Source organism: Glycine max, chromosome 10 (genome assembly GCF_000004515.6).
Source record: "Glycine max cultivar Williams 82 chromosome 10, Glycine_max_v4.0, whole genome shotgun sequence".
NCBI classification, from domain to species: Eukaryota; Viridiplantae; Streptophyta; class Magnoliopsida; order Fabales; family Fabaceae; genus Glycine; species Glycine max.
The window spans coordinates 51,604,157-51,618,821 of NC_038246.2; the positions used below are offsets into that span (position 1 = coordinate 51,604,157).

General features: G+C 36.6%; 1 protein-coding gene across 4 annotated transcripts; it reads right to left on the minus strand.

Moving 5' to 3' along the window:
* Positions 1-605: 605 nt before the first annotated feature.
* LOC100784870 (uncharacterized protein At2g33490) lies at positions 606-13,947 on the minus strand. 4 transcript variants are annotated; one of them, XM_014763463.3, is made up of 10 exons: positions 12,206-13,947; positions 12,048-12,120; positions 11,900-11,974; positions 11,735-11,796; positions 11,590-11,658; positions 11,330-11,358; positions 11,044-11,251; positions 10,694-10,942; positions 2,176-3,181; positions 606-723 (listed from the first exon to the last, which is right to left on the minus strand). In XM_014763463.3, exons 1-9 carry the CDS (start codon positions 12,314-12,316, stop codon positions 2,183-2,185), a joined length of 1,875 nt encoding a protein of 624 aa, XP_014618949.1. In that variant the 5' UTR covers positions 12,317-13,947; the 3' UTR covers positions 606-723; positions 2,176-2,182. The 4 variants fall into 4 exon arrangements, with proteins under 4 accessions (XP_014618949.1, XP_006589804.1, XP_006589803.1 ...); XM_006589741.4 differs by lacking the exon at positions 606-723 and having other exon boundaries at positions 1,809-3,181; positions 11,900-11,965; XM_006589740.4 differs by lacking the exon at positions 606-723 and having other exon boundaries at positions 1,809-3,181.
* Positions 13,948-14,665: the final 718 nt, after the last annotated feature.

Sequence of the window (14,665 nt, forward strand, 5' to 3'; positions counted from 1 at the left end):
TGAATGTTAACCGATACAATTCTTATTTGATATTAAATTATTAAAGATAGAGTAAAAAAATTAATCTCTGCTAAATATATTCGCTAATAATATATGCATTTTTATAAAAGAAATATTATATAATAAATATACTTTATAGTTAGATATTCATGATTCCTTCTAAAAGAATGAATCATGTAATATATTATTAGTGTCTATTATCAAAGTGAGATGGATTTGAAGTTATTTGTCATGTCTAGTTAAAGATTATTTATATAAAAAATAAAAATTTAAAAACAGTTATTTATTTGTATAAAAAATTTAAACATGGTTCGATAATTATTAACCAATAAGATTATTTTTTATGCAATTAATAAAGATATAGTAAAAATATAATTTTGTAGTAAATATAATAGCTGACAATACATCTATTTAAACAAAATATTATAAAATAAGTACATGACAGGTAGTTAAATTCTCATCTTCATTTTAGTGAATGATACTTGTAGTTCCTAGCTAAAAAATTAAAATTAATTTAATTTGTCATATTATTGTGCATGTAATATTTTGTAATAATGATATATTTGGTAAAGAAAACAGTGAAAGAAAAACACATGTGCGATGAATGTTAAAAGGAATAAGAAGATTCAGTTCTTTATGTTTACCATTGATTTTAGGCATGTCCAGTCATCAACAAGGGACGAACCAGGAGCCTCACGGATTGTAGAACAGAAGAACCTTCTCCTGGTCCATAAAGTAAAACTCCAATCAATTCCACGCTACCATCTATGTGTTTCCTATGCTTTAATTTTAATATATTTATTATATAATTATATAAAAATGGTATTTATATATAAATAATAAATAAGAAATTTTAAATATATAAAGTTATTATACATAGAGATAAAATATAAATTTGTAATAAATATATTAACTAATTAGATTTAAATTAATTTTTAGTATAAAATTTCCAACCACATAATATAAATATTATTCAACAAATTGTTCATTTATGTCATTATTTTATACAATGAGTAAAAATAATTTTATAGGATTTCAAATTAAAAATAAATATTGTTGAGTCTTTCATATAAATTTGTGTTAAATACTAACAAAGTTTTATCATTCATAGACTCATTTTTTAATATTAGATGATATAAAGTTTAGGTGAGTTGAGTGTGGAGATTTATTAGACTAGAACAGATTTCAAGGCTTAAAGAAAAATTATAAAAATATTTATATATTAGTTACTAATAAGGTCCTTACATCAACAATCAAATTCATAATTTTTTGGGATATAAGCTCATTTTTTACCAACTAGATCAATCATTTATTGGTTATGAGAAACAAAATTTGATCCTTGCGATGTTGAATAGAGCTTATCTTCCTATACTTGAAAGCAATTAATCTGGATAAGTACCTGGTATTGGATATTAGTAATATAAGCATGTACATCCATGAAAGTAGGAAATAAATATTCAAGTCTGTGATTAACCAAAATTTCTAAGAGGATTATTGTATTAAGAACAACTACTCGGTTGATCCATGCGTTGCATGAGATTTTATTATGTTTTATTATGAAAAGTATATTTAGTTATTTATTATAATATTTTAAAACATGATACAATTATTGGAATGCGATCATCTTGAACCTTTTTGTACTTGGTTGCACTCATAAAATTCAATTTGAATTTGAGCTTTGTTCTTTTACTTTATAATCATTTTGAGCAACCAACAAATTTGAGATCCTGTGATTGCACTTTAAATAGATTCAATAACAAACATAGCTTTAAGATCCTATGATTGCACATTAAATAGATTCAATGCCATTGCACATTTCTAGAATTTATTGCACTTCAAAAAGATTCAATGTCAATACATTCTAGATTAGACCAAAAAAAAAAAAAATACACATATCTAGAGTTTATTTGTATAGAGGTGTCTAATGATAGAACTTGATCAATAAAATGTTATCCTCCATCCCAACAGGGCTTTCCAAGAACTTAATATTATAGGATTGAGTGTTAACCCTCGTCCATTTTTTCTCACTTGAAACCAAGTAATGAGAAGAAGGCTTTTCCATTTATAAATGAAACTTCAATTATATTTAATAATTTATAACAAATACGGAAATACCTAATTAAACCATGAAAAAAAGGAAATAATTAAACTAAAGTATCCTATTTTAAATATTACCTCCTGACTAGACAGCCTGAGCAACAGTGTCCGAGCCATCTGATGATGGGTGACTAGTAGATAAAGCAATTTGCATCAGAGGAGGAGAATCAATATCCTCAGATATTGTTGATTTATTAGGGGCTTCTTCTGGTCTTGACTCATGTAATTCTGTAACTTTATCCCCAATATTAGGTATTGAAAAACTTCGAGCCATGGCTGAAGGAGGCATCGGCAATGGAGATGCTGCATTTGATGTAGCAAAATAATTTGGGGCAGAAAGCTGTTGACCTCGGGACACCAATGGACCTGAATGACCCACCAAACCTAAAAACTTAGAATTGGATGGGGAAATGGTTGGAGGCCTTGGAAGTTCATGAAGCTCATTTATTTTAGGTGAAGATGAAAGAGGGGGAGAAGCACTAGGAGATACTTTTGGAGATGATGATGGAGGCTGAGGAATTGAGGTCCGTAAAAGAGGTCCAGAAAACAATTGGACACTTTTAACCGAGACAGGTGGCTTGGTTGGCCATGCATTACTTACCAATGGACCAGAAAAGGCATGTCTTTTGATCTTTTTCGAGTAAGCAGTAATATAATCATGATTTGAGGATAAATTACCATCGATTAAAGGAGGTGGCAATCTTGAGTAGGCAGTATTGCTGTTACTCTCCTTCAGTACAGACTGTGCAGTCCTAACATCAGGACCAGAAAATCCCCCATCTCCAAAAATGTTTTCATATTTCTTTTTTTCCAGTGGGGATGAATGCCACAAATTCTTCACAGGCTCATTTAAATTTGTCTTTATTTTTGAAGGTACTTGATTACTTGACCTCAAAGATATTGAACTCTTCCCATCAACTGGTGTAGGCAGCACATATGAATTGAACTTCCGTGATAAAGTTTGCCGCATCTGTCTCAGCTTTTCGCTAGAATCACGCTTATTATCAACAAAAAGTGGGGCAGATTGGCTAGCTGACCTAACCTTGAAGGAGAATGAATTCCTGCGAAGCCTATCCAAGTTTTCCTGCAAATAAAACAACATGGTGAACATGGATATTCGTAAGAGTTAAAAATTTTTAGATTGGGGTCTCATTTCCAAATGCATCAAGAAGCTTCCAGTTGAGGAGGTCTTATGTCAACATGTGAAATATTCCAAGTCCTAAATCCCAACAACCGAGGCTTTTGTTTTTCCTTACCTTCAAGCTTTTACAGTCAAACCTTTGGGAAATGTAAGTTCCACCAGGTTCAACTGCAGGGAAGCATGCACAACTCAACATGCCAAAATGAGAGTAATTAGGCCAACGTAAGTGCTTAAAAATAATTTCGTACCCCATTACTCAGAGGCTCTTCGCTATGCGAAGGTATGGGGGAGGGATGTTGTACGCAGCCTTACCCTTGCATATGCAAAGAGGCTGTTTCCGGATTCGAACCCATGACCAACAAGTCACCAAGGCACAACTTTACCGCTGCACCAGGGCTCGCCAACGTAAGTGCTTAATAGGCAAAAATTTAAAACCAAAAATATGGATCTGATCCAAAATATTAACAACCACAAATTTAGTTTAACAACTTCCATAGAATTATATGCAAAGGCAAGTGATATTAATATTCTAGGTTATCTTCTGGATGTTCTTAGTTCTTAATCCATCCTTCAAGCTTTACATCCAAACTGAATTAGTTGTGCACACAAAAACAATAAATCACATCTGGAAACAAATATTGTGGATGTGAATTTCCTGTGCATGAGCCCATTGACTACTCCACCTAGAAACTCTGATTCTCACCCCTATTTTGATTTTACTCATTTTTTTTCTTTAGCTTGCTAGGATTTAAAGCTCCATCTGTTAGGAAAGAAATGAAAGAGAGAGGAGAGAATATGGGGAGTGAATAGCAGAAGGAATAAGAAAGGCTGTTAGAGGTTTATATAGGATGTTAAGTGGATAAGAAGGCTAGTTGAACCAGGGGTTAAAAAACAAATTGTAAATTATATAGGGGGAGTATCTTTTGGGGAAAAATAATCTGAACTGAGCACTATGGTTTGGTGTAAAGGGAAAGCCCTTGGAGGAGAATACTTTCCTTGATTTTTTGGATCTCAATAACATAAACACCTCTTTTTCTTTCCCTCTCACTCTAACCTTACTACTTGGCCTCTCAATCTACCCAACTTCCCATCGCCATAATACTTGTCCATCACCTCCTGCATGTGCAATTAATTGCCTACTCGTATTGATGCTGGTTTGTTGGGATGTATTAGAGTATTGTACAGAGAGTAGCAGTATTCAACTGCACTCTCAGCTAAGTGTGTTAGCCAGGTCAGTAAGTAGGATAGTTAGTAGGTTAGTTATTGACAGCTGTCATAACAAACTGTCTAAAGCCTATATATATATCAAGTTGTAACACAAAGCTCAGTGCCAATGATATTTTTCACTTCTCATTTCTGAAGTTTTTCTCTCTCAAAATGTCTTTTATTACATTCTGTTATGGTATCTAGAGCCCAGTAAGGTCATCAACGGTGGCACAAAACAATGTGTTCTTCACTTATTCTTTTCCTAAGATTGCACATAAGCTTGATGATTCGACTTTTCTGCTATGGCGTCAGCATGTTGAGCCAGTCATCAAATCTCATCGTCTTCAACGATTTGTTGCCAATCCTCAGATTCCTCTACGTTTTCTCTTTGAAGAAGATCGTGAATCTGGAATTGAGAATCCTGCATATGAAGCTTGGGAACAACAAGATTAGGTGCTTCTTACAAGTGAATTCATGATTACTTTCACAAGCAAACACGAGCTACAGCTCGTCAATTACGAACTCAGTTATGAGCCACGCCGTTTGGGGGAAAATCGATGCACGAGTTCTTGTCGCAGATCAAGGCACTTTCAGTTGCGCTTGCTTCCCTTGGAAGCCCGATTATGCTTCAGGAGCACATTGACTCCATTCTCAAAGGTCTTCGGTCAGATTATCACTCCATTATTGCAATAATTGAAAGCGAGTTCAAACCTCTCCCAATTGAGCAGGTTGAAGCTCTTCTTCTTGCTCATGAAGCGCGTCTGAACAAATTCACCAAACAGACACTCTCTGGTTCGCCTTCCATCAACTATTCGCAAACACATCACAAATCCTCTGCGTACAGCTTTGATGTCAACACAGTGCCAAACAAATCATTCTTGCAAACAGATCCTGAAAGTTTCCCCACTTTTCGTGGCGGATCTGGCCGTGGGGGTGGTTTCAACTGCGGTGGCGGTGGCGTTGGCCGTTTTGCTAATTTCCAGTGTCAAGTGTGCCTGAAGTTTGGACACATTGCTTCTGTTTGCCACTATTGATTTGATCAGTATTATCAACCAAACTCGACTTTGACACTTCATGATCCTACGAGTCCAAATTACTCTCTGGCTAACTGCTCAATCTCAGAATAATTACAATAACAATTATTCACAGACTAGCAACGGTTCTGGCCAAACTTCTGGGGATTCTAGACCTGCGAATGTTTGGACTAACAATAACTACAAGTCTGCTAGCACCAATCATCAGTCCAACCCCAGTGCTATGTTAATCAATGCTTAACCTCAATCCAATTCCACTAATTGGATTCCTGATTCTAGTGTGTCGTTTCATGTTACAGGAGAATCACAAAACATCCAGCAAATAGAGCCTTTTGAAGGTCCTGATCAGACCTTCATAGGCAATGGACAAGGTCTGCAAATTCACTCCTCTGGTTCTTCCTACTTTTCTTCTCCCTATAATTCCATTGTCTCTTTGTCTCTTAATCATCTATTACATGTGCCTAACATCACTAAATTTTTTATTTCAGTCAGCAAATTTGCTAAGGACAATTCAGTTTACTTTGAATTTCACTCTAATTATTGTGCCGTAAAATCTCAGGTTACCAATGAAGTCTCACTTCAAGGCAATGTTGGTTCTGATGGTCTTTACAGTTTCCCCAACATTCAGTTTCAGCCTTCTTCAACTAGTGTTGCTTCCTATTGCTTGTCTAGTTCTGTCAATTCCTTTGTAAATTCATGTAATAAGAATGCAGAATCCACTGTAAATCCATGTAATAGGTCTAGTAGTCTTTGGCATGACAGACTTGGTCATCCAAATCATCATGTTTTACAGCTTGTGTTACAACAATGTAATATACCCTGTGAGTGTATACTCTGCAAGTTAAGTCTATCTGTTAGATTTAACCCCTGTCAGTTAGTTACAATAAATAATATGTAAGTTAATTCTATCTGTTAGAGTTGGTTACAACAGATAATTAGAGATTGTTAGTTAGTTAGAGTTTCTTAGAGTCTTAGGCTATAAGTATCTGTTGGTGCTTAGAGATTCAATTGGCCAATTGTATTTTCTATTATGATATCAATAATATCAGTTTATCAACAAGGTATCTAGAGCTTTCTGATCTGTTTCATGGCTTCCGCAACTGGTGGTTATGGTGAGGAGGTTCCGGTGACCGGAACTCCAACTCCAGTCACCCCTGTACGATGAACCAAGAAGTTCGTCCTTTGTCTTTGTCTACAACAAATTTCTTGCAACCAATCATTGAAAAGCTAAATGATAAGAATTTTTTTCTGTGGAAACATGAGCCAGCAATCACTGCGATTGGACTCAACAGTTTTGTTGCCACTCCTCAAATCCCTCCACGATATCTTTCTGGTGCTGATCGCGATCTGGATAACGTCAATCCTCAGTTCTCGCTATGGCAGAAGCAAGACAAATTCCTTCTCGTTTGGCTCCAATCTACTCTCTCGAGCTCGAGTGCTTGGATCGACGCACTCGTATCAGGTTTGGGATAAAATCCATGCGTACTTTCATCATCAGACTCGAACGAAGGCATCACAACTCTGATCAGAACTTCGCCAAACCTATCTTGAAAACTGATTTGTGTCAGAATTTCTCAGCAAGATCAAGAAGATTGTTGATGATCTTGTCTCCGTCGGAGATGCTTCAACCGGTAGCAAATGGAATCCATTCTTGAAGGCCTTCCTAGGTACTTTCATAGAGAGTCATCTTCTGCATATCTCCATTGAAGAAGTTGAAGGTTTAATCCTCATGCAAGAACTGTGACTCCAAAAGTGTGTCAAATTCAGCTCTGAGTAATTCTTTTTCGGCATCAATGAATCTCACTTGTGGAAATTCTTCTCAATCCATGACCGATGATGATTCTAGCCCCAATTCTTCCTCTAATACCAATATGACATACACGAACCAGCACTCCTCTGATTCTAGGGTTTCTGGTGGTCGTAACAATTGAGGACAGGTGGAGGTGGCTTCAACCACAGTGGTGGTCATAGTAGTTGCTTCAATCCTCAGTATCAGGCCTCCAACAATGGAAACAATGGCAATGGTAATCACTCTAACTGGTCTCAAAACCATAATCAGAATTGGAACAACTCCTCTAATTCCAATTGGCACTCTCAGCTTCAAAATCAGAACTGGAACAACTCCTCTGGTTCTAATTGGAACTCACAGCAGCAAAGCAATATGAACTCAGGGCAATCTCAGAACTCTGGAAATTGTCCTCCTCAAGCCATGGTAGCCAATTCTGATGCTACTTCTTCGAGCTCTTGGTTTCCAGATTCTGGAGCATCGTTTCATGTGACCAACAACTCCTTCTTGGCTTCCACTAATGACTTCCTATACTACATTACTTTTGTTGATGTTTTTTCTAGATTCACTTGGATTTATCTTCTTAAAAGCAAAGCTGAAACCTTCACTGTTTTCAAGAAATTTAAAGCCATGACAGAATTGCAATTCAACACCAAAATTAAAAACCTTCAAACTTATTGGGAAGGGGAATTTTGCCCATTGGCACCCTTTTTGGCTGATTGTGGTGGTATTAATCATAGACTCATTTGCCCTCACACCCATCATCAAAGAAAGAACACATAGACATGTTGTAGAACTTGGTTTCACCCTATTACATCATGCCTCTTTACCCCTAAAATTTTGGGATTTTGCTTTTATCATTGCTGTTTACCTTATAAACAGAATTCCTATAGATTCTCTGAATTTTTCAATACCCTTTCATGTGCTCTTTAAGCAATTCCCTGACTACAGCTTTTTAAAGACATTTGGTTGTTCTTGCTCTCCACTACTCAGATCCTACAATAATCACTAATTAGATGTTCGGTCTCATGAGTGTCTTTTCTTAGGTTACTCTACTTCCCATAAGGGATACAAATGTCTTTCTCCTTCTGGTAGGATCTTTGCCTCTAAACATGTTTTGTTTAATGAATCTAAATTTCCCTATGCTACCTTATTTGAGTCTCATTCTTCTCCTAGTGAACCACCTTCATCCTCAACCACTTTTCAATTTCCATCCATACCAATCTTAGCCACTAACCCTCAACCTACTCAGTTACATCTTTCCCCTAACCAATCAGAATCTGGTGTTGTCCCTCTTCAGTCAGAAACAGACATGTTCCTGTGCAGTCAGCCACTAATGTTGTCTCTGATCAGTCAGTGGCTGATGCTGTTCCTATTCAGTCTTCTGATACTGCACAGACAGCTTCACCAGTAGCTGACAATGCTTCATCATCAAAGACTAATACCACAGAACCTTCACTTTCAAACGTTCCCCCCTTCTCCACCTAGACCACCCAACACTCACCCTATGCAAACCAGGTCAAAATCTGGTATTCACCTACCTAGGATTAATCCTTCACTTCTTCTAACTCATTGTGAACCAAAAAATGTGAAGCAGGCCTTGACTGATCCAAATTGGCTTTAAGCCATGCAACTAGAATATGAAGCTTTGATGAAGAATCACACTTGGGATTTAGTGCCTCTTCCACCAAACAAGAAAGCCATTGGTTGTAAATGGGTGTTTAGGGTCAAAGAAAATGCATATGGTTCTATCAATAAGTTTAAAGCTAGACTGGTTGCAAAAGGTTTTAATCAAGTTCAAGGCTTTGATTTTTCAGAAACTTTTTCTCCAGTAGTGAAATTTGTCACTATTCGGCTTATTTTAACTCTAGCAATCACAAATCAGTGGACCCTTGTTCAGCTAGATGTCAATAATGCCTTTCTTAATGGCTTGCTGAATGAGACTGTCTACATGTCTCAACCCCCTGGTTTCCATCAATCAAATTCCCCTATGGTCTGCAAACTGAATAAAGCTTTGTATGGGCTTAAACAAGCCCCAAGACAATGGTTTGAGAGGCTGCAATCTACTCTAATTCACTTTGTTTTGTGGCTAGTAAGTGTGACCCCTCTCTTTTTGTTTACAAGACTGCATCTCACACAGTTTATCTTCTATTTTATGTGGATGATATCATCCTTACTGGCAGTTTCACTCAGCTGATTCAGAACCTAACATCTAAGCTCAACTCTAAATTTTCTCTTAAACAACTTGGTCTGTTGGACTACTTTCTGGAAATTGAAGTTAAGACACTTCCTGACAAGTCATTACTCCTCACTCAGTAAATATATCAGAGATTTGTTGCAGAAAACACATATGGCAGAGGCTCAGCCTATTTCTTCTCCTATGGCTTCCAGCTGCAAGCTCACTAAAACATGCTTGGATCTCTTTTCTGGCCTGACTTTATATAGGGTCTGTAGTGGGTACTTTACAATATTTGACTATCATTAGGCCTGAGATAAGCTACTCAGTGAACAAAGTTTGCCAATTTTATGGGCAACCCTTTAGATTCTCACTGGATTGCAGTGAAACGGATCCTAAGATACCTTAAAGGTACAGTGCTGCATGGTCTTTACCTTAAACTTGCTGCTTTGATGCAACCATACACTCTTACAGCCCTCTATGATGCCGATTGGGCATCTGATATTGATGACAGAAGGTCTACTTCTGGTACAGCTATCTACTTTGGTCCTAATCTCATATGATGGTGGTCCCGCAAGCAGCAAGTTGTTGCAAGGTCCAGTACAGAGGCAGAATATCGAAGTTTAGCCCAGACTGCTGCAGATATATCTTGGATTCAGACCCTCTTCACCGAATTCAAAGTTCCCTTCAGCACACCTATTGTCTTCTGCAATAATCAAAGTGCAGTTGCTATAGCTCATAATCCAGTCCTTCATGCACAAACCAAGCATATGGAAATTGATGTCTTCTTTGTTAGGGAAAAAGTTATGAAGAAGCAGCTAGTTGTTTATCATATCCCTGTTCTTGATCAGTGGACAGATGCACTCACCAAGCCACTCTCTCCAAACAGATTCATGTTTCTAAGAGCCAAACTCAATGTGCTTGAGACTTCATCAAAGTCTCACCCACCTTGAGGAGGGTATTAGAGTATTGTACAAAGAGTAGCGGTATTAAACTGCACTCTCAGCTAAGTGTGTTAGTTAGGTTAGCTAGCAGGTTAGTTATTGACAGCTTTCATAACTAATTGTCTAAGCCTATATATATCAAGTTGTAATATTTTTCCCTTCTCATTTCTGAAGTTTTTCTCTCTTAAAATGTCTTTTATTACATTCTGTTAGGATGGCTGTTCAATGTTCATTTCTCAGTGTGATTGAAGCATGCAAAAGGAGCGGAAAGAGATTACAAATTCCTAGTTATAGAAGGTAGTCAGTTACCTTCATTGAGTTCTCAAATGTAGAAACATCTTGCTCGCATTCATTTTGTGCATAGTCAAAACTCAGCTCACCATCATCATTCTCATCATGACTCTCATCGTCATGATCTACATCACCATCTTCATCTTCATCCTCATCCTCTCCTTCAATACCAATGAAGTGGTAATCAATGTGATGCTGATCTGTTACTGATTTTACATGTGGCTCTGCAGTCTCAAGAGATTTAACTGCTTTCTTGAAGAAACATAACTGTTTTGGGGGATCAAGGAGAGCATTGACAATGGAAATTAAAATTAAAAAATGAATAACTCTCCCAGATCTGAAAAAGAAAGATTGAGAGTAAGCAAAACCTGAGCTGCATGGTGACGTGCTGCCTGTGTTAGAAGGCTCCACGATTGCCCTTGCTTCAGAGATTTCAAGCGGAAAACAAATAATGTCGCCTCCACGTCATATTCATCACGAGCAATTTGCAACTGCTGCAAGGAAATACTCTCTGCTTTTCCGCTTCTAGACCTACCTCTTTCTCTATATCTTGTTAACATGGACTCATATACTTCTCTGCAGATTATACACCAAAAAAATAAGGCATGAATCACATTTGAAGACAAAAAGTATATGCAATATAATACTCCAAACCTTTTTTCATCACATTGTTGCTTCATCTCCTGCTTCAACGTGAAGAGAAAAAATAATTAGTATAAAAAATAATAAGGGGGTCTATACAAAAAAGGATAAAGCAAGATATGGTATATTCGACAAACACACTACCATAGTGTTAGAGTTAAAAATATTAGTAAGCAAATAAATAGGGCTTGAAGACATTAGAGATTGTTGTTGTACATGTCTCCATATTTGAATACAGCAGTTAGAGGTTGGATTAATAGAATAGAACAAACCTCAACAATTCGAAGTTCATTGAGAAGAGAGTCCGAAGGAATGGTAATTGTCTGGGTGATATGAGAGCGCTGAAATCGCAAAGGAAAAAAAATTAGAAATTCATAGAGAGATTGTTGAAGTTTCAGAGGAGTAGTGAGTACTGACATATTTATCAATAAGCTTCTGGAGTTGAAACTGTATTTTACCGAGCATTATGAGAACTTTGCCTGCATTAGTGCATCCAATCCAATCCAATAGGATATAGGAAGAAAGAGAAAGTTAGTTGATAAATTGAGTATGGGTACGAGAAGAAAGTGTATAGTATAGTACCGCTTTCTTCGTCGTCATGCAAGGCGGTTTTCTCCAGAAGGCAAGAGCCCAAATCTCCCAAGGACTCTGAGAATTCTGTAAGATAAGAAAGTTTCGATGATTATTATTATTATTAAAAAATGGAAAATAGGAGAGGCAGCAGCCCGACCATAAGCACTGTTGGCGGTCGCTGCTGCCGCGGAAAGCAAGCTATCGTAGCAGTCTCTCATGTCTTGCATCTCCTGCAGTGGTGTGTGGAGCAACATTTCAATTTCAATTTGAAACCTAAAATTAAAATTGTAAGAGAAAATGAAAAAACCACCTTACCTGGGTAGCCTGAGCGAGCTCCTCTAGCTGGGACAAAGGCATAATGTTTCTGCGGTCACGCTCATGCTTCTCTACTGCCAGAACTCCCAACTTTCTAAGAGACCTCTTCATCTTTCGTATTTCTTCTATTGGATTTCTATGGAATTGAAAATCAATCAGCGATGCGATGTATTTCCTCTCTGTCTATCTGATAATTGATTAATCAGTGTTTTGCAAATTGAGTTGAGTCAGCGATGCGATGCGAATTGGCAATCAAGAATAGATTGACTATCGAGGGTGGGTCGGTGAGTGCGTGAGTGAGTCGCAATGTCGCATAATAAGTTTAGTTTAGTAAACATACGATTCGAACCAGCTTACATGACCTCCCAAATTCCAATTGCCCATCCCATCAAGCAACTCCGCATCAAGAAGCTATTTCTTAATGTCTTTTGCTCTTTCTTGACTTTTCCTTTTCTCTAACGCGTTTCTCTTCAATAGTTTTAATTACTTTTTTCTATAATTTATTTTTTAATTTAATTTAATTATCTTGTTATTTAAAGGCTAAATATCACCTTTGTCCATTATATTTTAATTTTATTTTGTTTTAGTACATTAAATTTAATATTTTATGTTTTTAAATGTTCCAATTGAATATTTTTTCGATTATCCGTTAGAAATGTTTAACGGTGTCAGTCCTTAAGTTTAAGAATTGTTAACCACAATAAATCGTCATCTCTTCCCTCCATCTTCCCCCACCATTACCTTGTTCATGGAAGCAAATTTGCCTACCACTAAATGTATCACAACAACATTGTAAGCTCAATACAAATCGTCTTGCACACAAACTGGAAAACCAAAAATGTTTGAACATAGATTATAAGGAACATCTTTGCAAATCCACGTATTTGAATTGGGGATTTAGGGATTGCGTCCGGTAGAATGAATTAGGGATTTAGGGATTGTGTACCATATAATGAATTTGGGGATTTAAGGTTTTAAGTTCGTCACCTTCTCCGACATCTCCGCAAATCCTAGCAGCTGAACCCAAGCCTATTCCCAACGCCACAACCCAACCACCATAAGCAACACCTCTCCGTTCTACCTTCTCTTACCCTCACTCTCAAAAAGTTTTCCTGGTTATTCATCACTGCCAGCAGCAGCGTTCATTTCCTTCTTCCCCCACCTTGCACAGTTGCACCCCATATTCTCACACACGCACATGACAGACAATTTCAAGCCCACAACATTAGTTTAATTTGTTCATCGCCGTAACCGTAACCGTAACAAATAAGGATGAAAAAATAATATAAAAAACAGAACAAAAATCTGCTTGGGTGAGCCACAATTTGGTCAGGTGCCCCCCCTTCACACCAAGCCCCTCTCCTCTCTCACCGTCCACAGCTGGAAGCTTTGCCACCCTTTGTTTTCTCTTATTTCCTTCTTCTCTCCTTCCCGTTACCTTCCTATCACACTTCGTTTCTCTCCGGCCAAAACCGTCGCGGCTACGACAGCGCCTCCGCAAACATCCCTTTTCCCCACCGCGCCTTCTATTTGAGGCTCCCCTCTCGCACGCGTTGCTAGCTCCACGGGAGGCCACCGTCTAGCCTCATCTCAGTTGCTGTTGTTACAAGCATTGATGCAGCGACCGCTGTGACGGTGGAAGCAACGCCTAGGCTCCATAACCCGTTTCTCTTCCTCGCCGCATCCTCTACAATTAGGGCTAGAAAGAGAATGAGGAAAGAGGGAGACATCATCCCCTTTCCCACCTTAGCCGGCGTCAAATTAAAAGATAGAAGATAAAAAATAATTAAACCCAATAATTATAAATATTCGTTTAAAAATTAATGAAAGCAATATTTATAATTGCTAATTTAATAATATTATTCTCATGTTTTTAATCAAATAATATTTTCAAAAAATTGTTCAAATTTATTTTCTTAACCAAAATGTTTATAAACGACTATTATAAAATTATTTATATTTTTCTAAACTTTCCAAATACTTTTTAATAATAATAATAAAATATAGAGAAAAAGTAGAAACACATTCTTTTAATATACTTTCTTTAATGATTTAAAATTATTAAAAAATACTAAATTAGAAGAGATAATCAATAAATATGATATAAAATCCACAAAAATTATTATTTTCAGTACATTTCAATCAATAAATTTCTCAAATTACTACGAAATTATAATATCTAAAAGAATTTAAATTAAACATACACTTCATAAGAACTACTTTTATATTATTGTAAACATGCTGGTTTACCTACGGATAAAAAGGGGGGAGGAGTGGTGGTGGGTTGGTTTATCATGTTTGACTTTGTACTATGCTAATTATATTTGTTTTAAATTTGGTACAATCGATTTAATAATAAAAAAATGTTAAAATATAGTGTGTTTGAATTTTTTTTAATGATTGATAATATGATTTTTAAAGTAATTATTAAAAAAGTTGTCATGCTAATCAATTATAACA

Excerpts from the sequence above, each read along its gene's own strand:
- LOC100784870 (XM_014763463.3), bottom strand. The coding sequence starts at position 12,316 with ATGAAGAGGTCTCTTAGAAAGTTGGGAGTTCTGGCAGTAGAGAAGCAT. Across the intron at positions 11,975-12,047 it reads GACCGCCAACAGTGCTTATG|AATTCTCAGAGTCCTTGGGA; the intron begins GTCGGGCTGCTG and ends CTTATCTTACAG. Across the intron at positions 11,252-11,329 it reads CAACAATGTGATGAAAAAAG|AGAAGTATATGAGTCCATGT; the intron begins GTTTGGAGTATT and ends TATAATCTGCAG.